The sequence below is a fragment of the Cricetulus griseus genome, chromosome 2 (genome assembly GCF_003668045.3).
Source record: "Cricetulus griseus strain 17A/GY chromosome 2, alternate assembly CriGri-PICRH-1.0, whole genome shotgun sequence".
In the NCBI taxonomy this organism is placed as follows: domain Eukaryota; kingdom Metazoa; phylum Chordata; class Mammalia; order Rodentia; family Cricetidae; genus Cricetulus; species Cricetulus griseus.
This window is the reverse complement of record NC_048595.1, coordinates 3,934,822-3,960,300: the sequence shown is the minus strand read 5'-3', so window position 1 is coordinate 3,960,300 and position 25,479 is coordinate 3,934,822. Positions and strand designations below refer to the sequence as shown.

Genomic DNA, 25,479 nt, shown 5'->3' with positions numbered 1-25,479 from the left:
CCCACACCTCCCAACAGCTCAGAGAGCCAACGGTCAGGATGAAGACACTGGGCCTGAGGAGGTACCAAACCTCCTCTCCCCGCCCCTGCCCAGTGACGATGTTTCTCATGAAAAATATCACTTAGATCAGAATAAATGTGGCTTAGGAAGAGCTCGCATCCAGCCCCACCCCCCTCTGGGCTGCATGTCCATTATTCCCAACAGCCCCGTGTGGGTGTGTGCTCACACAGTCCTGTTTTCCAGACCTTTTGGCACAAGCTCAGGGAGGTGATGGCTCTCGCCCAAGACCATTCAGACAGCACGCAGCTCAGCCTGGCCTGAAACCTGACCATGTCTGTCCAGGCTTGGCACAGCCTTTGTCCAGTAGCTGGTCTCCTGCGTCTTTTTGGAGCAGGAGGACATGGTCAAAGAAGGGGTCCGTGTGCTCCAGGGTCAAGGCGTGGGCTGACTCACTGAAGGGAAGGTAGGGCCACTACACGTTTTAGCTCTCCTCAGGAGATCACAGGCTGCGCGCACCATGGGGCAGCGCCATGGTTAGCGACCCTCCTCACCTTCAATAATGTGCTTCCGGGAAAGGCCTCTCTCCGTCTCTGCTCTGAAAGACAGATATTGCAGTCGGTTGGGGGGGGGTGATGCTTATGATCACAATGCTAAGAGAAAACGCAGATCAGAATGCGTGACATCTGTGGGTAACAGTTACAGGCTGAGTATCCACGGCTCCCTCCGGTGGATGCCTACACGCTGACCCCAGGGTGGTAGTGGGCACAAGAGCTCTAGGTTTCGATATCACCTTGCTGTTAGGCTTTGATTTATTTATTTATGATGCTTTTGAGACAGGTTTTCCCTGCATATCTCAGGGTGGCCCCAAACTCAAGATCCTCCTGCCTCAGCTTTTCAAGTATTGGGGTTACAGATAGAAGCTCAGCAAAGGATTTTTTTTAATTACCAACAAGTTTTTTTTTTTTTTTTTTTTTTTTTTTTTTTTAATTTGTTTTGAGACAGGGTTTCATGTATCCCAGGCTGGCTTCAAATTTGTTACACAGCCACGGATGACCTTCAACTTCTGAGTCCTCGGCCTCTGAAGTGCTGTAATTACAGACATGAACCACCATAGTTTACAGGGTGTAAGGAGGAATACAGGAGTTCATGCATGCCTGACAAGCACTCTACTGACTGAGCCTCGTTCTCAGCCTATAAATCATATTTATAACCCCCATGAGATGAACTTTGTCCAGCCCTGTAGAGAATATAGAGCCAGACACCTGGAAACTGGCAGTGTGATAGGTGGCCCAGGGACTTTAAGCTGGCTTTGATAGTTCGTAATTCTGTTTCCTAGAATTTTTATAATGTCACCATGTAAGCAAAAATAATAAAAATTAAAACAAGTTTTGAGTAAAAGACAAACTCAGCCAAAGCTGCTTGCAGTTTGGGGATATACCAGTTGGGCGTGAGGTCCCCAGCCTTCAGGTAGCTGAGAAAGGCCAACACCCCCTCCTTCCTCAAGGACAACAGTGTGACCTTGCCCCAGCCTCACAAGTGGTGTCTCCACAGGGACAGGGGCTACAGTGATCAGCTCCCACTGGGAGCACTGCAAACTGTGGCACTTACTTTCCACCCCAGAAGATCTTGGTGGTGATGACCAGGCTGGACCGTCTGCAGAGTAGAAGAGAGGGGTTACTGGACCTGGCTGGCCCTTGAGGTCTTCCCTCAGCCTTCACCTAGGGTCCTACAGCTGTCCCACCTGGGAGCTTGGTGTGAAATGGGTGTTTCTGAATTGTGAAGTTCTTGCTAGGTGCCAAGCTCAGGGTCTGCAGCCTCAACACTGCAGGCTGGGTATTGGGGTCTGAGAGTGGAGATGTAGAGCACAAGCAAGGGTTTCTAGGGGTGGCTTCCCCATCCTTACGTGTGCTCCTCAGCCCCATGAGGGCCCGCTGAGGCAGGACGGCCTCAAGCTGGACTCGTGATGCTTGCTCTGCTGCCAGATGCGCTGGTAGCTGGCTACCGGCATTGGTATGGGCACTGCCAGCTTATGCCAAAGGAATGATGACCCAGTGTGAGCTTCTCCATGCACACCATCAGGGGCTTTCCCTTGGATTACTGAATTGGAAGAATCTATTTGGGACTGGATCAGTGCCAAGGGGGGAACAGATGGGCTGTGTCAGAAGAGAGAGGGAGGGGGGCTATTAGGAACCCTGTGGTGTGAGGCCTGGTCACTGAGATTTTAAGCGACCGACTATCATAAAGGTCAGGGATGAGGGATGGTCCAGTTTTACCAGAGGCCTGAGGTATATAGAGCAGGGCTCAGCCTAGACTGACAAAGGCAGGGACCTGCTTTCGTAGGCACTTTGGTGCCTGAGTAAGAATGGTCCCCACGGGCTCATGTGTTTCAATGCTTGGTTTCCAGTTCGTGGGACTCTAGGAAGGGTTAGGAGGTGTGGCCTGGTTGGAGATGTGTCACTGGGCTGGGCTGTGAGGTTTCAAAAGCCCACACCAGGCCTGGTCTCTCCCTGGAGGCCTCCAGCATGTGTGGATGAGACATGAGCTCTTAAGAAGTGAGCTCTTAGGTACTTCACCACACCACGCCTGCCTGTGTGCCGCCATGGTTCCCACCATGATGCTGCTGATGTACTAAACTCCAAAACTGTAAGCAAGCCTCCAATTAAATGCTTTTCCTTATAGGTTGTCTTGATCACCGTGTCTCCTTACAGCAGTAGCAGTGACTAAGAAAGGCTCCACCACCTTCTAAGCCCAAGGGACATGAGGGAGTTGGGTGCTGGACTGAAGTCACCCCTCCTCCAGATCCAGCAGGGCCTGACCAGGCTAGACTGGTGATTTACAGACCTAGACAGGAGACCTGCCCCCTGCTCACACAGTGTGCTCTTTATAGATGCAGTGAGCTCCTGGAGGCTGAACTATCTCTAAGGTCCTTGGGCGGGGCAGAGGGGATGGAGTTCAACTGCGAGTTAAAAGTCTTTCACACTTGGACCTCTGTGCGGTGCCCCTGTCATGCCCAGGTCTCCTGGGGAATGCTCATCTGCAGTTCATTTTGGCTCAAGACTGTGTTCAGGAAACCCGTCCCATGAATCTCTGTAGTGGAGGCAGACAAAGGTGTATGTGTGGAAGGGAGCGGGGCTAGAACTAATCACCAACAGCGTCACTTCTGCCTCAAAGATCTGAATTGTGCATCCATCTGGGGACATGGTGAACTCGGGCTCCCTGGCCTTAGCTGCTGGCATGGCACCCTCTGTAGTGTGGAGGCTCACTCCCTCAGAAGCTGCTTCTGTTCTGAGAAGTCCCTCCTTTTTCAGTAGGAAATACTGGGTGACTGGAGATTTCAGCAAGATTGCACAGGAAGGCCACAGGCAGTACTTTCCGTGTGCTCGGCAGGGTTTCACGTGGCTAAGAATGCCCTTGAGTGCTTGCTCCTTCTGCTTCCTGACAGGTGAGTACCACTCTGCCTCTTTTATGCACTGCTGGGAACTGAACCCAAGCCTGGCAAGCATTCTAGCAACATTCCCAGCCCTCGCAATACTCTTGCTATTGCCTAGCCTACTGACCCTTGGAGTGCACTGAATTAACCTCTCTCTCTCTCTCTCTCTCTCTCTCTCTCTCTCTCTCTGTGTGTGTGTGTGTGTGTGTGTGTGTGTGTGTGTGTGTGTGTGTGCGCGCGCGCGTGTGAGAGAGAGAGGAGAGAGAGAAGAGATATTGCCTAGCCTACTGGCTCTTGCAGTGTACTGAATTAACTTTTCTTAGAGACGGGGGGGGGGGGGCTGGTGAGCAGGCTCAGTGAATAAGGATGTGTGATGTCAAGCTAGAAGCCCTGAGCTCTATTCCCTGAATTCACATGGTAGAGGCAGAGAACCGACTTCCACAGGTTTTCATCTGACCCTAATAAATGTAATGATAAAAACAATAAAAAGATCACACAAGCAGTTGTTGGGCCACTCCTTTGGTAACCGGCAAAGACCAATCCCCAAATGCTCACGGTCCCCACTGCAGTGCCATCCAAGTCCAGGCCTGCCCCAGGCAGATGCCTGCCTACCCCATCCAGGAAACCCAGGGTGCATTTGCGTCTCCTGCATTGCAGGCCACCCTTCCCCCCCAGGCTTCCTTGTGTGCCCTGGAGACAGAGCACGGAGAGCCTGGCAGTTAGAGAGCCTGGCGATTAGAGAGCCTGGCAGTTAGAGAGCCTGGCAGTTACCTCCATCCCTTCTTCTTAATGACGCTCCCCAACACCACCTCAGCCCTGCAAGGGAAGAGAAAAGGGTGGGCAGACATGGGGATTTCATCTACGTGTAATGGAAAACAAATCAAACCCAGCCCTACCATGACAATGAGCCATCGGGTCCCCTCTGTGAAAATACCACTGGGGTTGGAATGCCAGACGCCTATGTGGACTTGGCTCAGCAGCTCATTCCAGGAGGGGTGAGGTCGGCAAATGTCCAGGACTAGCAGTAGGGGTGGGAGTGCTAGTCTTCTGATGAAAAGGCCTGGTCCCTGCAGCAGCACCTCTATACTTGTTGGGGAAGGAAAGGTCCCCAGATCTGGCTTCCTTGCCCAGCTGCAGATACACTGGGGAAAAGACTCAGCCTTGTTACACGAGTGAACTTACCGTTAAAAGGCAAGCACGCAGTGGTCTAGGTACTCTCTGTATCAGAGACAATGCACCTTCTAGGGCCGACGCAGGGCTTCCAACCAAGCCTGTGCGTGCCTGTCTGCTTTGTGTGTGTGTGCACATGTGTGTGTGTGTGTGTGTGCACGTGTGTGTATGTGTGCATGTGTGTGTGTGTGCGTGCACATGTGTGTGTGTATGTGTGTGCATGTGTATGTGTGCACATGTGTGTGCGTGCACATATGTGTGTGCACATATGTGTGTGTGTGCACATGTGTGTGCACATATGTGTGTGTGTGTGTGTGTGAGCGTGTTTGTGTGCAGCTTGTTTCTCTCTTTAAACAACAGAGAGCCACCCAGCCCACTGCCCGTTCTTGCCATGGCTCAGGGTCCTGCTTCAAGCCAGGGCCAGCTGGGGTCACAAGCTGGCTGTTCAGCTTCCCTTGGCACAGTGGTGCCGATTAACTTTTAAAAACTTTCTGCTTGTAGCAAAATGTTTCTGAGCAAAAACAACAGACGGAAAATGATCCAAACCCAGCGCTACATTCCAATTATAAAAGCGCCTGAGTCATCCACTCAGAAATAATGGGCTCTAATTTGCAAGCTGTTTAGCATATATTCTGAATGCCCCTCATTTATGGTCAGGACGCACTGAAAATTCAATCAGCTCTGGCCTCCTTTCATTCCTTGGTCCCCCAATTTGTCAGACAAAAAGAGCAGGAGAGGAGGAAGACGACAGCGAGGCTGCCTGAGCGGCTAACACAAGCCTCGTGCTTGCAGTCTTGGCTGGAAGCAATGAACGTGGGCACAGAAATATTGCAGGTCGCCGAGGAGCACACAAATTACCGTCAGCAAGATATGTGTGTGCTCATCCCCGGTCAGTGAGGGGGCAGCTCTGGCTGACTGCTTGCTGGAGCTATGGCTAATAGCCCCCTTGGTCAGAGGAGCTTGGCCTGCCCCCAAGACACAGCGTTCAGCTCCCCAGTCACACTGGCTGCCAGTGTTAAGGTGTCTCTGCCTTGTGAGCAGGCTGGCTTAGCTACAGGCTGGACTGTGGAGCCACAACAGCTGGCTGAAGAGCAGAGGGCAGGGGGCTCCAGAAGCAATGCCATTCAGAGCAGAAAGCTTCTGCCTAAGGCCATGGCTTCTAGAAAGGGGCTCCAGAGAGGCCCCCAGGATGCCCAGTGTCCAGGGTGGCTGTCCTGGCATGCCAGCTCTGAGTGTCCAGTTAAACAGAAGTGAAGTCAGTGACAGAGTTTGGTCACTGCTCTGTGGAGGGGCCATTTGCTCAGATGAAGGAGGTGGCATTTATCTATGTTTGCTCTCCTGGGCAGCAAAGCCCAGGCAGGAGCTGGGCCAGAGAAGAGGAGACTGCGAGATGCCTCTGGGCTGGGCATCTGCACCAGGCTCTTCAACCTCTGGCTGTTCTGCCTAGCTCGGCTGTCTGGAAAGTATCTCACTGTGGTTGGGAGCTGCTTTCTGTTTGGAGACGGCAGGGTGGGGGTGGGATGGTACACTGTGGTGTAGGGAAGACACAAGCACTGCTGATGGAGGCTGAGGGGGTGGGGGAACAGCTGTCAGCTCCCGGGCCCTCGTAGGGACTGGATAGTTGTCCAGCTGGGCTCCCTGATGCTTGGTGCTATGGGTCCCACTCTAGGCAGCAGGTAACATGCCAAGGTCCAGGAAGCAGATGCTGGCCCTGTGGCCATGGCGCACAGCAAGTCAGGGCTGCAGCCAGCCCAGCTGATGGGAACTTGGCTGGCTCCAAGCAGGAGCGGGCTGGAGGGAGGACAGAAAGGGAGCCAGAGAATGATTTCACCAATGAAAACTGACTTTTGGAAATGTGATGTAGGAGGTTGGATGATTTGGTCCCAGCTTGCCTTTAAAACGGAAGCCAACAGCTCTGGCTGAAGAGCACCGAGTCTTTACATAATCGAGTTGGAAAGTTCACCATCAAGATGGAAAGTGCTTCCTTCGCACTGAGGTTTGCCAGCGCCTGTGTACTCCAGCTCAGAAAGGCTGTCTGTCCTACAGCCCCTAAGGCATCATTAGGACATGAACAGGTCAAGCTCATGGGCTGGCTGAAGCTCACCAGTGCGTCCACATAGCCAGGGACAACAGCAGATCTCAGCTCTAGGTCAGCACTGTGTCTTGGAAACATTGGTGCCTGGGCACACAGGGGGTTTAGAAAGCAGCCTGTGCCTGAGTGTTCTGAGTCTGGTCCCATCCAAATATCTCCTGGGATAATTCAGAGGTTTTAAAAAGAGGACAGAGTGGTAGACACTATTGTGAGTGCCTGGGAAGGAGAGATGGGAACCGGCGATGTGGCCCCTTGAAGGTGTCCTGTGCCACCTTCTCTAATGAGAAAGATACATACTTGCCAGCAGCGTAGACCTCTGCGGTATCGAACAGGTTGATGCCATTGTCATATGCCAGGGTCATGAGGTGCTCTGCCATCTGAAATGATACAACCAGAGCTGTTGAAGCCAGTGCTGTCTTTCCAGCCCCAGGGAGGCTCTGAACCCGTGGTTCTCAACCTTCCGAATTGCCGTGGCCCTTTAATTCAGCTCCCCATGCTGTGGCGACCTCCCAACCATGACATTATCTTCACTGCTACTTCAGAACTGTAATTTTGCTACTGTTACGGACCATAATGTAAAGTCTGTGCTTCCCCATGGTCTTAGGCGACCCCTGTGAAAGGGCTGGTCAATCACAAAGGCTGACCGCATGGCCAGGGTCCTACCCAAGTGTCTTATCAGAGAAACACCAGCGAAGGCCATGAGACTCTCAGCCCCACTGTGGAGTGGCTGTGGGAGCCTCCTCCCCAGAGCCGCCTACCCAAGGAACCTTCGCTGCTCATGCTGGGCTTGTTCTGCAATGCCAATGCATGGGCAAGTGTGGCCTGCTCACCGGTGCTCTATTGCTTTCACCATGACCTTCCCCAGGTGTGTCCCATGCTCAAGGGGGACACTGCATGGTGCATCCAGCTGGATAGGGGCCATGTGACCTCTCTAGAGGGCCTCTGAGAGACGAGGGCTCATGGCTTGCATTTTTGTCTTTTGGGGACATTTTTTTTACATAGGCACGCATTTCTGCACTATTCTATCTGCCCAGCACAAAGGGGGCTGCACTCCTCTGTCTGTTGTCTCTAGCACACATGGAATCTCCTGGAAACCCGTTTAAAGTGCTTCACGGAGAGCTTCATTCCTTCCCTCTCTCTTAACATTAGATAGATACTTATTGGAAGCTGGGCAGTGGTGGCGCACGCCTTTAGTCCCAGCACTCGGGAGGCAGAGGCAGGTGGATCTCTGTGAGTTCGAGACCAGCCTCGTCTACAGAGTTAGTTCCAGGACAGCCAGAGCTACACAGAGAAACCCTATTTCAAAAAACCAAAAAAGGAAAACTCTTCTGAGACAGGGTCTCACTATGTAGTCCAAACGTTCCTCCAACCCATGTTCTTCTTGTTTCAGCCTCCTGAGTGCTCAGACACCGGCAGTTGTCACCGGTTCAACAGTACTGGCACATGGCACACTACTGTGCAGCCACCACCACCACCCTCCCTGGAACCTTCTCGTGCTTTACGCCTGTATGGCCGCGCCCCTGGTGGATGGCTGCTGTGATGCCACGGCACAGGAGCCATCAAACCTTTCCCCACTGGGACAGATACTTAACGACTCCAGCATCTTGGGCTAGATGACCTGTCAAGTGCTCAGCTTTGTCTTTGTAGCAGAGGCAGACATATGTGTCAACCAGTGAGTGCGGCTATGTGTCAATGAAACTTCACTCACAAAAACAGACCACAGACTCACAGACACAGGAAGTGGACTGGAGGTTAGCAGGGACTGGGAGCGTTACTGCTGAGAGACGTGGAGCTTCCGTTTGGGAACAGAAGTTCCGTGTGCACAGCAATGTGAAGACACCCAATGAACTACGCGCCCCGAAGATGATTAAAACGGCCCGTTCGTCTGTGTGTGCATGTATGCACTTACACATAGGGCTAGGGGTCATTCCTTAGGGAACTGGTCAACTGTCCACCTTGACCTGTTTGAACCTCTCAATTGTCCTGCAGATTCCATTAGGCTGGCTGGCCAGTGATCCTTCCGTGTCTACTGCCTCGGTGCCGGGATTTCAAGTACACGCTGCCACGTCCCCCTTTTTATGACTTGCTGGTGAACACGTCATTGATTGAGTTACCTCCCCAGCCCTAACATGGTAAAGTCCTCAGAGTGGGGTGGAAAGCAGTCCATAGCCAGTCTTGGCTTCCTGACGGCCTCTTACCAAACAGGCAGAGAATAAACGCTCTGTCCTCGTCACCCGGCACAGCTAGGGGCCCCTAACATTTGGCATATTGATTTTTTTTTACTGAACTGTGGGATCTAATACAAATTTTTCTTCTTCCTTCACTAAGTCATTTTTGTCTGCCACGTCCTCCCAGAACCCCGACTATGCCATCTATCAGTCCTCTCCTCCTCTAGCTTGATGTCATCGAGGTATGACCCCAGCATCTTTATCCTTGTCACCCTGTCCGTGACTGAGACACGGTGAGGAGCAGAGCCAGCTGGAGCTGCCATCTGAGACTCATCCATCAGTGTTCCTCAGTGCCACATATCTGCTGGTGACAGAGTCACTTGTCCACAAGGACACCGCGCTCTGTAGCTAATGTCAGGGCAGTTCTCTCTCTTTACTTCCTCCACAGTTCCTCCATCTCCTGTATCAGGACGTGACTTATTGGAGACAAACCACACACGTCCCACGGCTCCTGATTTCTACTCTGAGCTCTGGGGAGCAGAGCTCCCCCTTGGAAGCTCCAGACTCACCCTGAGACAGGTTATCTCCAGCAGCCCCAGAGCACAGGGCAAACGGTTCAATGACCAGCTACTGCTATAAAAATCAAGAACGAAACCGCACACTGCATTTAAATCTCCTCCATGGAAGCCAAGTTTTCCCTAAAAACTGAGCAATCGCAGCTAACAAGGTCTCAAATGGACCCGCTCATTAATTTTTAAACACAAGCCTTTCTACAGCAGATTGGGCAAACACAATGGCCGAGATGTTACAGATGCCAAGCGAGCGAGAGCTCCCCTCTCTGACCTCCACTGTCTGCAAGTGCATCCCCTCCCTTCTGACACGCCCTGTGACACTGGCAGCACTCAGATTGGCTCTTTCTAAGTGTCACCTTGTGTCCCAGTGGCAGATAAGCCCCAGAAGACAGCAGTTCCCAGTAGTGAGAGGGGCCTGTGGTCAGAACACGGTGGGCTGACAGCCCACTCAGGTTAACAGATACATATGGACAGCCCACTCACGTGGCATACGCAGCTCAGATCCCTATGCAGCTTTGTCACTTGTAAAACATGGACTTTCCGTGCTTGGGGTTAACTGAGGCTTCTGTGTCGTGTGCCTGAGAACCCTGGATTCCTAGGAGCCGAGAGACTTGCTCAGAAATCACAGGTCTCAGCTGACTAGCTCCACCAGGTGCAATATCTTTCTTGGCTAGTACCCCTTAGCCTGCCTGGCCACTGCGGCAGAATACCCTCAACCAAGCAAAGGGAAAGAGGCTGCCATGGTGGCGTCCATCAGCATACACAGTCCCTGGCTGATACAGGGGACTGAGCCATACACCTTGAGGCTGAGGGCTGCATCTTACCTCATCGGTGATCTGGCCCCCGAAGGTCACCCATGTTCCTAGAAGGAGACATATAGGCTCAGGTTAGATCATCTGACAGTGGACCAGAACTGCCTTGTGGGCACTCAGACTTTGTCATGTAGGGCACGGAGTCAGGGACAGCCATTCATTGCTCTGTGTTGAGCATATTGTGTATATGTGGATACCTGGCCTCCAGGGTGAGTCTGTAGGAGAGAGGGCTGGGTAAGCCGAGGATGGCTGTGGCCTCTGAAATGTCCACTTGGAGCCAGGTGTGGAGGCTCACGTCTGTAACCTAAGCACCTGGAAGGCTGAGATAGGAGGACTGTACTGAGTGTGAGGCCAGTGTGACATCCTCTGAGGCCAGGGCTGGTGTGGTGCTCTCCCAAAGAGTAGGATGAGGGTGCTTCCCTGATGACAGGCTCTGCTTGGAGAGGGTTTGTTAGGTGTGGGTAAAAGTGTGTTTGCCTTGAAGGTGGAAGACAGTGGGTTCTGGGGACTGAGCTCACATCTGGAGAAAGGAACAGGGCAAGACTGGATGGTCTCTCCTGGGGATGGTCTCTCTGAAGTGAGGCTTAGAAGCCAGAAAGAAAGCTTGCTGGTCCAATGGGAGTCAGGGGCTGCTCTGACTTCTGGGTAGGGGTGAAGGGCTGTGTGCAAAGGGACTCCCAGGGTTCTCCTGGCCTCTCTGGGCTAAGGCTAAGGCTAAGGCTGTAGTTCTGTCCCTTCCTTCTTTCCCAACCCCTGGTTACCGTGGCAACCTAATCTCCCGGAATCACAGGCTCTCAAGTGTAGCTCTCCATGAAGGGTGGAGCCAGCTTGCTTGAAGGCCCCATATCCCTGTTCATGAGGGGTTCCTGTACTTACCAAGCCCCAGGCAGGAGACCCGAAGGCCAGATTTGCCCAGGTTCCTGAAAAAGAAAGACCGAATCAGACGTTGGCCCAGCCAGCCAGCCAGCCAGCCAGCCAGCCAGCCAGCCAATCACCAGTGCCGGCCCAATGCCTGCTGCCACCCAGTGAAAATGTTTTCTGAAAGGCACAGAGAACCACCTGAGGAAGGCCTCTGTTAGCCTGCTGTGGGGGTGACATGCCCTAGGCCCACTCTGGGCTCACACAGGCCTGCAGAGGGTTGCAGCACTGCCTCAAGGGCAGATGATGGCGATGACCAGGCTGCTGTTTGGATGGACAGGCTGAGGTGACTGACTCAGGCCTGCCTGTGGCCACAGGGCCCAATGTTAAGTTGTCTCTAGAGGGCACATTTGTGACCTCTGTTATGGGTTGTTTGCCCCTCTCTTTGAGAACAGACATTCAGTTAGTCCTGCTTCATCTGGGCCACAGAGCTGACCTTCGCCGCAATGTCTCACAGGCTGGTGGTTTGGGTGTCACTGCAGTTCCTCAGCAGGGTGGCTCTCACTCTGTCTCAGCTAGGCCTGGCAGCCCATGAGATAACCTCACATGGCCCATGGAGGCTCCTACCTGGCAGGACATGCCTAGTGTATGGAGAGGCTTCTGGACTCTTAAGCATCCTGGGTCATGACTCCCCAACACAGAGGACATACTGAGATCATCCTAGGAAGTGGGGAATGTGGTTCCCTTGGTCGGCCAGCTCAAGCCACCCACTCCACGGGCACTCACTCCTGGCCTGCCCCCCCCCGTGTGTGTGTGTGTGTGTGTGTGTGTGTGTGTGTGTGTGTGTGAGAGAGAGAGAGAGAGAGAGAGAGAGAGAGAGAGAGAGAGAGAGAGAGAGAGAGAGAGAGGACAGAGAGACAGAGAGAGACAGAGAAGTGACAAGTGGCCGGGTGCCACAGCTCTAACTGGGCCCTTACCCTTCTAAGGCTGGACCCTACTTCCTTTGTGGGCTCCTGCAGCTCCATGTGCCACCATGCTCCCCAAGGAACAGCCACTCCCAGAGCCAGCTGTGTATCCCCAGCAAGGATGCTGGCTGCTGTGACAATGGATGACACAATTTACAGGTCTGGTGCCTAGTCACAGGATGTTGACTTATATGTCTTTTGTTTCCCAAAGAGGCAGCTAGCTGCTCAAGGCAGAGTACATGACATATGAGAGGCCTTTTATTTATACAAACCCACCAGTGGACACATCAAACAGGCTCTGATGAACGAGGCATGGTGGCACACAACTGTGGTCCCAGCACTTACTTTCTCTCTCTCTTTCTCTCTTTCTTTCTTTCTTTCTTTCTTTCTTTCTTTCTTTCTTTCTTTCTTTCTTTCTTTCTTTCTTTCTTTCTTTCTTTCTTTTTGGGTTTCTCTAATATGTAGCTCTAGCTGTCCTGGATCTCACTATGTAGACCAGCCTGGCCTCAAACTCACAGAGATCCACCTGCCTCTAGCTACCAAGTGCTGGGATTTAAAGACATGTGCCACTATGCCTGTCCCGGCCCCAATATTTGGAAACCTGAAGCAGGGGGATTGCTGAGAATTTGAGGCCATCCTGGGCCACATAGCAAGATCCTGTTTCAAAAACCCCAAATAAAACAAAAAACCCAAAACACTCTGAAATAACAACCCCCCCGAACTGAATAGACATTAATATTTCTGCATTAAAAAGAGCAATGATGTTTCTGGGCTCCCCCTTATAAATCAGTGAATTCATCCAACAGTGCCCTCAGGACTGTAAGCGTCAGCCAACCCTTACATAGAGCCAGGCATCTGGAACTAGCCTAAAAGACAGGGTTCCATCAATGTATACATCTGCAGGGGCCAGATCTGAACAGAAAGTAACTGTAATGGGATGGGACCAAAGTGCCCAGAGGGGGCACAATAGTCACGGAGACTGAAGATTTGACAGCTGCCATAGTTAGGTTTCTATTGCTGTGGTAAAAGCCGTGACCAAAAGCAACTTGGTGAGGATTTTTTTTTTTTTTGGTCTCTTTATCACTTCTCACAGTCCACTGAGAGAAGCCAAGGCAGGAACCTGGAGTTGGGGATTCAAGTAGAAGCCATGGAGGGTGCTGCCTACTGGCTTGCTCAGCCTGCTTTCTTAAAGAACCCAGGACCACCTGTCCAGGAGTGGTGCTGTCCCCAGTGAGCTGGGTCCTCCCCCATTAATCGTTAATCAAGAGAATGCCCCACAGAATACCTACAGGCCAAACTGATGGGAGCATTTTCTCAGTTGAGTGTCCTTCTTCCCAGATGACCCTGTCCTGTGTCACCCTGACAAAAAGCCAGCCAGCACCGCAGCTGTTGGGTCACAGAACGCTTTGAGAAGTTGATAAAGACTACTGATTTCTTCCCTGGGAATATAGTCACACATACCCTTAGGGCCCTGTTTGTACCATTTGGGGGTTTGCAGAAACTCTGGGCCCTCCTGGGCACCTGGGTTGGATAAAGCCAGGTGTTCAGATGGCAGCCTGGAGATGCGTTTCTGCAGAACGTCTTCACATGTGACCACAGGTGGCAACTTCCTGACCAGTCTAGGTCAAGAGGCAAGTTTTTGCCTGTCACCCCCTAAAAACCTTTACCAGCGCAGTAGTGCTGGAGCTGGGATTTGGACCTAGGTCCTTACACGCTGGGACACAGTGCATGCTCTTGGAGAAAGAGCAGCTTTAGAATTAGGCAGGTGAAGATTCAAAACAAGAGGCTGGGCCCACCTGTGCCTGTGGCTGAAGAGTTGTGGGTGGTCAAGAAACAGATGAATTTCCCAAAAGGCCTCTCTCTTCTCCTGTGCCTGGGTGGGGACAGGGAGTGTGGCTACGCGTAGTGTCCTCATCTGCCGTCCTTAGGGACACTTTTACAAAAGTGGGGCACTGCTCCATGCTGTAATTACCCTGCTCAACTTGTTTCTCATTAAATGACGGCATTGGTCCTGCCATCTGCTGCCCGGCCTCCGGAGGGGACAGTCACCTCCAGGGTGAAAGCTGTATATGCAGGGCTTCAGAGAGTGGGCAGGGAGTATCACAGAGCCAGGCCTGCATGGTGGCTCTTACCACGCTGTCTGCCCAAACTGCAGAATGGAAGAATAATCTACATATTCCCTTTCTTTAATTAAAACCTGATGCAATTATAAGAGAATTGGTCAAAGCCCCTAAGCCTTTCTCAGTGTTTTTTTGTCTCTCTCCTGAGGTTTGGAGGCCTCTCAGGCATCACCTTGGCCAGAGGCAATGCAGATTGACTCCAGCTCCAACAGCTGTGCCTCAGGCTTCAGGAAGGGTCTGGGAGGCAAGGCCCCAGGAAAGTCTTTAAAAAAGAGTTCTGGGCTTTTCATTTCAGCTGCCAGGGAGGAGGACAAAGGCTGGCTCCAGTAAGGGCAAGGCGCTCTACTCTCACTATGGCTAAGGAGTGAGAGGGACCGGGGTTCTGGTGGCATCTTTCTCCTGACAGCTTGGTCTCCTGTACTGGGTGTGGAGCTATGCACAGGTCTTCCCTGCTCCCAGACTCTGGATGCCCAAGGTCAAGCCTGAGCCCTTCCTGTCTTTATCTTTGGCCTAGAATGGAGTCCCAAGGGAGTGTTAGCTGAGGGACAACGATTTTGGTACCATTGGGAAATGAGCAGGTACACGTTCAAGACCAGACCCTCATCCCCAAGCAAGGCAAGAGCTGCGAAGCTTCAATGGACAAGTATGCCCGGAGTGTCTGTGGGGACGGGGAGGTGGACGTGCCAGGATCAGCCCATCCTTGGTCCCCATGGCCCTAACTAACATGTTGGATGTGGCCTTGAGGCAGTCACTGTGTGGCCACTTGTGAGGCTGATACCCACGGGGGCCGATAGCAGAGTGGCTCTTTAAAGGGACCCGTGGACCCTGTGTTACATATCTGTTCTTTCTGCTTTAGAAAGCTGCACATCCTTTACAGGGGTATGGTCCCCATCCCTCCAGATGACATCAAGAACAGACAACCAGGTCCTGCTCTGGGGGAAGGCCCTACTCTGTCATTCCACAGATGGGGCACTGCATCTGAGAAGAGCTGGGGCTGGGATTTGAACCCAGGTCCCCAGACTGAAAGCCTTTCACTGCTGGGTCTCACCATTCCTGTTTTTAGTGTATGCATGTACACACACACACACACACACACGCACACGTACACGCACACAGACACAAGTACGAAACCACAAATATAGGCATGTGTGCACATAGACGCACATGGGTATACACTCAGACGCATGCACACAGATACACAGACACACATGCACACAGACACACATGCAGGAACATACACACACAGACATGCGCATGAACACTATGCACACATGATCATTGGGAGCACTTGGGCTCTTCAGATCCACTTTTCCTTTCACTTAGAGCTCTACATGTGTGGAAACAGATACACTAGTGTTCAGTCCTGGCAAATCTCTGACTTCAAAGTCATACCAGGTAACAAGAATCTCAACAAATACATACATACATACATACATACATACATACACACATATGTACATACACATATACACACATACTCCTATTTAGCCCTAGCTTTTAATGGTTGCCGAAACAAAGATACACACCACAGAGAGTTTATCCAGCACAAAGAATTCCATTCTGATTGTCCCCACCAAGCTCATAGGACAGAAAAAGAGTTCTTTACCCAAGATTGCTGAAGAACACCTAACATCCCGAGGACCTGGAGAGGCCAGGAGGTTTGAGTGCAGATGCAGGACCCCAGCCTCATGCCAGCGCTTACCATGATGCAGCCTCAGCCTCAGGGAAGGGGGCTCCTATATATCTGGTCCTAGGGAGGTTTAAGCTCATCGTGATACCAGCTAGGAACTTAGGGGACCATCCTGCAGTCTGCGGGGACCGCCCGTGCTTGGACTGTCCGAGGTCACTGGGAACTAACTGCTCCCACTTCAGCTTCAAGAAGCCCTTCCCAATAGGCTGCCTGGGTGCCAGAGCATGCCCTTGACCTGCTCAGCCTGCACAAACCCGAGGAAGATCCCTTTCCCTGGAGACTCCACATGGAGCGGGGCCCCATCCCCCTTTCCTCAGAGCATATTCTTCAGGTGCCCAGTTGCTCAGGTCCTAGGGCTCTGAGTCTTACCTGGGAGCGAGAAGGACCTGTGATCTTAGCAGAAATGGGGGGTAGCAGGGAGTGGGGTATGGCTGATGCCCTGGGGTCAAACAGTGACTGACGTCTGATGAGGTGACTTACTATAGGATCTGAGTCCAGAAAAGAGATAAAAACACAGAGAAGGAAGACGGTGACTATATACCACCCTCCTCTGGAGCCAAGGAGAAGAGACTTGGACTTGATCAAGTCTCAACTTACTTTTTAGCAAGTCTACCAGGGCTAAGAGACCCCCTGTACAAACTGCCCCAGCTGTCTTTTGGCGAGATTTGCAGAAATGTGGGAAGGCCAGTCCCCTCCCCACAGAACTGGCTGCTCAGCCTACCTATATTTCATCCCTGGCTGCTTCACGCTGGTGCTGGTGTCGTTGCTGTTTGGGGCACTCTGCACGGACAGCTGTCCCAGGCTCCGGGCGACCATAGCCACGGCCCGGAAACGTCCACGAGTACCCGGGCTGGGACTGCCGGCTGCCGTGCGGCCCAGACGATCTTCAGGGCTGCGTGTCTTGAGGCTGTGCTCCGAGCACACAAAGGACACCTGCATGTTGAGGCCGGGCTCAGCTCCTGCCGGATTCAGAAGTCACTGGCTCCTTAGGAGTCCTTCCCTGTCTCTGATGAGACTTTATCCCCGGAGGTGAAAAAGTGGCGGGGAGCGCGCTCAGAGAGAGGATTTCTGAGGGCAAGAGAGGACCAGCCTGTGCAGCCGAGTGGAGGGCATCAAATTTCCAGATGATGCTAGATGAGCCCTTGTCTGAGAGGAGTCGAAGATGGAGCGGGGAGCTGGAGGTCCAGCAGGGAGGAGCCATGCCTCACATCCCCACCCCCGTTCCCTCCTGGCTTTCCCTGTGCCACCCTGCTCTGGTCCTGGCTGTTCCACGTCCCCGGCAGTCTCCAAGAGTGCACTTCTGGACTGGGCGGCACAGGACCCACGACTGATGGGCACAGTCGCCTTCCTCTAACAGGAGTGGAATCCCTTCTTCATGACCTCGCTGCTGGATGTATTCCGTGGGGTGGCCGCTCTGGGGGGTCTCAGGGAGCAGCTGCTTCTCCAGTTCCTCCTGCCTGGCTCCTGGCTCTGCACATGGGGTGCCAGAGGCTCCTGCTGAGCCAGTGAGTGGCCAGCGAGAGGCAGTGCTGGAGTCATTATTCATGAGCAGGGTGCACAACCACCTGCCCTGCTGGTCCCTAGGGGCTGGTGCTGGCAGCTCCAGGCTGACCTGCAGCCACAAGCTGGGCAGGCAACGTTGGCTCAGGTGTGTGTGTGTGTCAGGAGCTAGTGTTCATCTCTATCTGCTCAGGGCCAAGGTACCAGGAAAGGGGACATAAAGCAACCACTGTGACATGACGACCCAGGAAAGAGGCCGGGTCAAAGACACCAAGGGACCGAGCAGTACAGGTTAGTACTTATTTTACATCGGGCACCCGTCTTCTGGAATGAATGAATGAATGAATGAATGAATGAATGACCTAGGCTACCCTACCATACCCATCCTTAGCATAAGGAAGGTCTCTCACTGAACCTAGAGCTCACTGATTCGGCTAGGCTGGCTGGCTATCCAGTCTCAGGGATCCACTTGTCTTTGACCCCTTCTCCAAGCACTGGGGCACACGCCACCACGCCTGGCTTTGTATGTGGCTACACCTGGAGATCTGAACTCAGGTCCTACACCTCAGGCACTGGTTGAGCCACCTCCAAGCCTGTGTTCCACCTTTGGGGACAGCTGATAAGAGTGACACCTTAGGCTCACTGGGCAGCCTCTCAGACTTCACCACCCTCAGGAATAAAGATCTGAAGATGTGTTCTAGGCCAAGCTTGGCAGGCAAAGTACTCAAAGCCTGAACCTGGTTAAGTGCTGAAGATCAAAAGCCAGCAAGCAAGCAAGCAAGCAACCAAACAAACAAAAAAACCCAATGAACAAACGGTATGCACTGGCAAGATCTTGTCACAGAAACTCTGGCTTCCCATGGTGGGAATCAGCCACATGACCCTATAGTGTAGCCCCTCCTCCCTGTATGCTTACTCCACAGGCCAGCAAAACCTTAGACCCCCATGAGCTCAGGCCTAATGCAAAAGGAGGACCCAGTCCCCGAGGGTAGAACTGGACCTGGGCACAGCAGTTGGGAGGATAGAGTTGGTGCCTTTACCAAGGATGTCCTGGAAGGTCACACAGGCGCCGCCTACGGAAGCCAGCACAGACCTAGCTCTGTTCCTCCTGCCAGCAGCCCACTTAGGCAGCAGGGTTTGTTGGCCTGAGGCCCTGTGCTCCAGATAGCCTGGGACCCTTTTCAAGCAAATTGGGTGCAAGAGAGGTTGGGAGAGGGCAGTTAAATTTCTTGCAGCCTGGTGCCTGGGACCCACAGGGGGACGGCCTGGCCTTTCAAGGAGCATGTGGCTGCAGAACGCAAAGCATGCATTTGTGCCCTTGCTTTGGATTGAGCAGGGACAGATCTTAGCTTTGTAGCCTCCCCTGAATATGCAAAGCCTGAGCCCAAGTAGAGAAAACAGAACTTAACTCTGGCTAATGACTCATGGGACCTTTTAATACACACCCTTTATTTCTTAGAGTTTTAAGCACCGCTGTGTGCTTGGCATGGCCAACACCTGGTCAGGAACTCAGGGGACCCACCCTGTTGCACCTGGCTCAGACCTCCTGTTTCAGTGGCTCTGGAGTGGTTCCCAGAGGTGGTTTTAAAAACGACGTATTTTTAGTTTTAATTATGTGTATGCACGTGTATCTGTATGTGGGTAAGTGCACATGTGTGTAGGTGCCCCCCCAGGGGTCAGAGGATACCAATTTGTGGGATACCCGGAGTTGGAGTTACAGGTGGCCATGAGCCACCTGAAGTGGGTGTTGAGGATCAAACTGCAAACCTCTCCAGCCAGCGGTGTGCAATTCTAAGTGCTGAGCCACCTCTCCAGCCAGCGGTGTGCTTAAGCAGGAGCTTTGGGTCACACATGCTGGTCTAGCAGAAGTCCCTGTCCTTTCTTCTTTACGTAGTTCTCTGTGCTGGCTAACCAGGGCATCTCACAAGGGTGGGGGCCTCACTGCTCCTCTACTCAGCCAGGCTAGAGAGTGAGGACAGAAGGGGGCGGAGTCACTGCAGAACTGGGGACCCACTCCTAAGGATATTCCCAGAGAACGCAAATAATCCAACACCACAAAAACTCGAAGTGTCCACAGCAACATTTTGCACCGTAGTCAAAAGACGGAAACAACTCAAATGCCCATCAGCTCACAAATGGCTGAACACACGTGGTTTGCCACACAATGGAATATTACTCAGTCATGAAAAGAAGTCATGCCACAACAGGGATGAACACAGATTACAAAAGGCCACGCCCGGTCACTTCATTTGCACGAGATGCTAAGAACAGTGGATTAACGGTTGCCAGGGTGTGAGGGGGCTAGGGGATGACAAAGGATACAGCAATTTTTTGGTGACAGAGATGGAGTGGGGTGAGGGGGATGTGATGAACATATTCCAAAGGCTGATTTTATATCATCAGCCTCACCCCATCAGAGGAGCCTCTTAGGGGTAAATCTTTTGAGCATCTGGGCTAGCAGCTGTGCCCGCATCCATGTGGCCAGGCCAAGGTGGGACCTGCTTCACGGTAGACTGATTTTCAGGTATTCACTTGGCACAGATGTTGGGGTCTTGACATTTCCCCTACTTCTTGTTACTGTGGCCTTGCAGGGGGGAGGGCGTAACAGTGAAGCTGGGGCTGGAGAGGCTGGGACCCGCAGAGGGATGGATCTCTGGTTGCTGGGGCCTGAGATGGTCACACAGATCCTCCGTGGAGGCAGTTGCCAGTAGAGGCACTCCTAGCATGGACACAGGCCACAGGCAGCTTTGAGCTCTGGGATTTCCTGCTTGCCAGCTGGCTCCCTCCCAGTTCCCATTCCTGGCCTGGCTCTTCCAGAATGGCTCCTGGTGTTCCTACCTCCCCTCCCTTTGGCATCTGCTTCTTGTCTGTGTGGTGTTAAGTTGCACTTCCAAGTGGGAGATTTGGGGGCTGGTGGGCAGCATAGGTTCTGGAAGCCAAGAAGCTCCTTCTGAGGTGGGGGTGGACCCCAGCTTTTCTCCCACCAGGATCCAGGCTGCAGTTGTGGTTACTTTACTGCCTTTCAAAATGCTGAGGACAACTCCATGAGGTTGTGACTGTAGCTCTGCCTTCAAATAAGGCAGTCGGGACATGGTGAGGCCAAGCAGCTTGCCTGAGGCCACACAGCGTTTATCTTTTCGTGTTAATATTTAAGTTCAAGCTCAACTGAGTCCCAAGGGAGTCACCAACACAGAAGGATGCTCAGTGGTGTCCGATAGCCTCGGGGTGTCCACTCTGCCTTTGGGACCTCTGAGCACCAGTGGAGCCGACTGCATTTGAAAACAGGGGCTCTGTAGACGGAAGCGAGTTAAGACTGGACGATACCAGATTAGAATGGCCCTACCTTAGGGTTTCTATTGCTGTGAGGAAACACCATGACGAAAAAGCAAGTTGGGGAGCAAAGGGTTACTGCTCATCATCAAAGGAAGTCAGGATTGGGAGTCAAACAGGGCAGGAACCCGGAGGCAGGAGCTGATGCAGAGGCCATGGAGGGGGCTGCTTACTGACTTGCTAGTCATGACTTGCTCAGTCTGCTTTCTTACTGAACCCAAGACCTCTGGCCCAGGGATGGCACCACCCACCATGGGCTGGGCCCCTTCCCCATGGATCACTAAGAAAATGCCTGACAGCTCATTCTTAGAGAAGCATTTCCTTCCTTCCTTCATTCCTTTGTTCCTTCCTTTCTCCCTCCCTTCCTTCATTTTGTTTTTCAAGACAGGGTTTCTCTGTGTAGCCCTGACTGTCCTGGAACTCAACTCTCCCTGTAGACCAGGCTGGCCTCAAACTCTGAGATCCGCCTGCCTCTGCTTCCAGAGTTCTGGGAGTACAGGTGTGCGCCACCACTGCCCATCTGGAGGCATTTTCTTAATTGAGGTTCCTTCCTCTCAGATGTCTTTGGCTTGCGTGAAGTTGCCACAAAATTATCCATCACAGGTCCCAAAGCCAATGACTGGTGGCCTTTCTATAGAGAGAGATTTGGAAACACACAAGGGAAATGACAACATGAAGACGGAGACAGAGACCATGATGGCACATCTAAATGCCAAGGGACAGTGAGGGTGACTGCAGCCACCAGGAGCTGGCAGAGGCAGGATGGACTGTGCCTGAGAGCTTCTGGAAGGAGCATGGCCACACTGATGCCTACACTCCAATACCTGATGTCCTGGGCTGCATTTTAATCCACCCAGCTCCAATCTCCCTTGTCCTAGCAGCCGTGTGGGGAGTAGGCAGCTCCTCTTACAGATGCCCACTCCTGTCTAGCCACAGTGACCTCCTTCCTATCTGTCCTTAAAGGCACACATGGAGGGGGCTGGAGAGATGGCTCGGTGATTAAGAACACTTGCTGCCCTTGCAGGGGACCTGAGTTCAGTTCCCAGAACCCACATGTTGGTGAACAGCCAGCTGTGACTCCAGTTACAGAGGTTCCAGTGACCTCTTCTGATCTTCATGGGCACAGGCACACATGTAGTGCACATACATACAGACAGGCAAAACACTCACATACACAAAAAATAAGTAAATCTTAGAAAAAGACACATGCGAATTCCCAGCTCTTCCTAGAAGCCTCCCGTGGCTAAGTGTGATTGCAGGCTGACAGAGCAAATTACAGCCTGCTCAATTAGTGTGGCAATCCGCCCAAGTTTCCCTGGCTCGCAGTCACAGCCCTGGGACTGGAAGCAGGAAGGCAAGACTGAGGACTCCTGGCCCTTACAAGTGACTGAAGGTCACCTGGCCCAGGGCTAGGGCTCTCCATCACAGACACTGCTTCCTATGCTGCCACCCTCTTCAAGGAAGCAGCAAGAAAAACTCACGCTTCGGGGAATACTTTGGACGATGTGTTAAGACCACTCAGCACTGTCCTATGCTTGTAGAGGTGTAGACTCTCCCAGTTGGGGAGAGTTGGGGAGTGACAAAAATGAAGGGGCAAAACTAGGCCACAGTGAGGGGTGGCAGGCACAGCGCCAGCAGCCTAGAGAGGGCAGTGTGCTGTGGAACAATCCTGTTCGTTGTGAAAATGTGTTGCTCTCAAGGTTAATAAGAATTGGATTGGCTGGTAGCCACGCAGGAAGTATGGGTGGGACAACCAAACTAAGGACTGGGAAGAAGGAAGGCGGAGTCAGGAGCCGCCAACAGATGTAGAGAGAGCAAGATGGTCAATGCTTGCTGTACTGAGAAAGGGTACCAAGCCATGTGGCAAGGCCTAGATAAGAAACATGGGTTAATATAATAAGAGTTAGCTAGTAACAAGTCTGAGCATTCATAATTTATATTAAGTCTCTGTGTGGGTTATTTGGGAGCGGGTGGTCAGGGAAAACTCCACCTAGAATAGTAGTTAGAAGGTTGTTCAGCCCTATGGAGGGAGACTATTGCAGCCCAGATGCAGCAAGGAGGGCCTAGGCCCTCCCCAAAATGATCTGAGGGACTTTGAAGGTCCCCTGTGGAGGGCCTCACTATCCCTGGGGAGGAGTTAGTTGGGGGATGGGTTGGGGGTGTTGGTGGGGAACACAGGAGGATGGGAAGGTGAGGGAATGGGGGGAAGGATATGTAAATATGAGTAGTTACTAAAGAATAAAAAAGAGGTGGTTGCTCAGGGCAGTCTCTCTGGGGACAGACCTAGATGCTGACAAGGGGAGGGACTTGGCCGTGAGACAAAGTGGGGAGACAAGTTCCAGGAAGAGGGACAAGAGGGTGCAAGGACCCCGAGAACAGGAACATAGGAGGACGGAACTCATGCCTGCAGCACTGAACATGTGTGAAATCAGAGGCAGGAGGACCACCGAGGGCCACTGAGGAGTCTGGGTTCATTCCCGGAACCACAGAGAGAGGAACCAACAGCCTCATCTGGCCAGCTGTTTCAGGGATGGGGATAGTGGAGCTGGTGGAGCTCCCGGGTACTCACACGGACCAGATACACCCAAATATTCAACCCTCCGTCCAATTTCTTGGCTTGTATGTGCATATGTGGGTGAGTGCTCACATGCAGTGAGGCAAGAGGCCAACTTCATCACTTTGTTCTTCTGAGACAGAGTTTCTCATTGTCTTAGAACTGTCTAATAAGCGCGTCTGGCAGGCTAGTGAGCTACGGGAGGCCTCTTGACCTCCCCAGTGCTGGTATTACAAGGGTGCACCACCATGACTGCTTTTTATTTTTTTAAACAAGGGTTCAGGGGACTCAAACCCAGCTCCTCATGCTTTCAGGGCTAGCGCTTTCTTGGCTGAGCCATCCTTCTGGCCCCTCTGTCCTTGGTTTTTAGTGGTGACGGCTGAGAGCAGTTAGGAAGCTTTCCACTTCACAGCTTCAGCAGAGCCAACCAGACACTCACGTCTTAAATAGCCATTCCCGGAAAGCCCCAATCGGTGCTTATCTCTTCATGTTAATATTTAAGATCAAGGCTTAGCCTAGTCTCAGCCCAGTTACTAACCGAGAAGAGTTCACTAGGGGATGACAATTTGCTAGGGTCTTTAATGAATGCTGGCGAAAGTCACCTAGTTTGAAGGCAGCAGCGCTGAGGTCACTGGGCATATCAGGGGCGCTGTGGGTCAGACAACTGTCACCCTGCCTATGGGAGAATTGTTTTCTGGTCTCCTTCTGCCTTGGGGAGTGGGTTGTCTCGTAGGACACGGGCCCCACGTGGTGTGGACCCAGGTGCACACTCTGAACACTATTTTTAGAGCCTCAGGCAGAGATATGTATCATCCCATCTGTGCTAGCTTCCTGGGGCGGACACAGCACGGAGTCACAAATAAAGCTAAACACAAGAGGAACTGACTCTCACAGCCTGGAGGCCAGGCACCTGGCAGGCAGGAGGCAGAGGGGTCTGCTCCCTCCAAAGTTGTCAGTGAAGATTTGCCCCTCTCAGCGTGGGTGGTTGCTGGGATCCCTGACATCATGCCCTTGGATTGTATCTGTGTTCCTGCTCTTGGCATCTCTCATATGGCCTTCAAGCATCCTGTATCACTCCACCTTGGCTGATCACACTGACAAAAACTCTGTAAGATGACCCAGATAAGGTCACTTTCTGAGGTTCAGGGAATATATAAAATTTGGCGGCAGGACAAGGTTAAACCCACCACACCCCCAGCATCACAAATCCCGTCTACATGGGAGGGAGCTGTTTTCTCAGAGTTGGGAAGGCACAGTTCAGTTCCTCTCCACCTCACCGGTCCCAATGCTCTCTGCCTGGCCCTCCCCAGCTCAGTCATCGAGGCCTCCTATCATCTCCTGCAATGGGACTAGAAGGTTCTCTCTCATGTCTTCCAATGGGATTTCTCTCAGACTGTTCAGGACCCCGCTCTCGAGTAACCTCCTCAGATCAGCCTCACTGCCACAGATCCCCCATACGCCGCACCCTGGTTTATGGCTTCAGGGTAGGTGGTGGCTACTGGAACCGTTCTAATAGATCTTCTGCCTCTCTGCACCATGGTGTGGTGGGCATCAGGAGGGGCCCTTGTTTCTCTGGCTCATACAGGACCTCTTGGGTCTAGCCCAGGCTCTAGTGTCAACATCCTCTCAATAAACATTTGCTGAGTGCACACTAAGTCCCCATGAGCAGCTAGCACAAAACAAAACAAGGCACAGAGTCTCCCCCTTGAGCAATTTCCATCATGAACACAAGCTCAGTTGTGCTGCCATCAGACTGACCCATGGTCCTTCCCTTACTTAGACTACAAAGCCTTCAAAATCCTGCTGTCTCAGGGATCACCAGAAGTGTTTTGTTTCTTTAAACTACAACCATATGTTCAGACAATAGCCCAAAGGACAAAAGACACTATCCACAAGAGATGAAGATAAAAGAGCAGTCCTGACCTCCACTCACTTTAGCCCCAAACCCTGGGGCTAAAGCATAAGAAACCAGGTTGGATGTGACTTCAGATAAACACACATTTTTTTTTTTATGATACGCGCATGCCAAATATTGCACTGGACATACTTATATGAAAATATATATTTGCTGTCTGTCTGAGATTCTAACTTGATAGGCACTTTGTATTTTCATTTACAACACTGGCGGCCCTACAAGGACTGGAGAAGACAGTTCCCTTTGATCCACTGGTTCCGGAGGTTACACAGATAAGGCTCTGCCTGTCTGCCCTCTGGCTGT

The 25,479-nt window shown here is 52.3% G+C and overlaps 1 protein-coding gene across 6 annotated transcripts in view; it reads right to left on the bottom strand.

Annotated features, from left to right (window-relative positions):
• Kcnab2 (potassium voltage-gated channel subfamily A regulatory beta subunit 2) overlaps window positions 1–25,479 on the bottom strand; it is an 86,928-nt gene that overhangs the window by 10,294 nt on the left and 51,155 nt on the right. For 5 of the 6 annotated variants that reach the window (XM_027398398.2, XM_027398399.2, XM_027398397.2 and 2 more), the window contains 6 exons: window positions 11,121–11,164; window positions 10,257–10,294; window positions 6,990–7,069; window positions 4,202–4,246; window positions 1,609–1,653; window positions 552–595 (listed from right to left, as the gene is read on the bottom strand). In XM_027398398.2, coding sequence (XP_027254199.1) covers window positions 552–595; window positions 1,609–1,653; window positions 4,202–4,246; window positions 6,990–7,069; window positions 10,257–10,294; window positions 11,121–11,164 — 296 coding nt within the window. Of the gene's footprint in view, window positions 1–551; window positions 596–1,608; window positions 1,654–4,201; window positions 4,247–6,989; window positions 7,070–10,256; window positions 10,295–11,120; window positions 11,165–16,598; window positions 16,837–25,479 lie in introns of all 6 variants that reach the window. The other variant, XM_027398396.2, reaches the window with a different exon arrangement.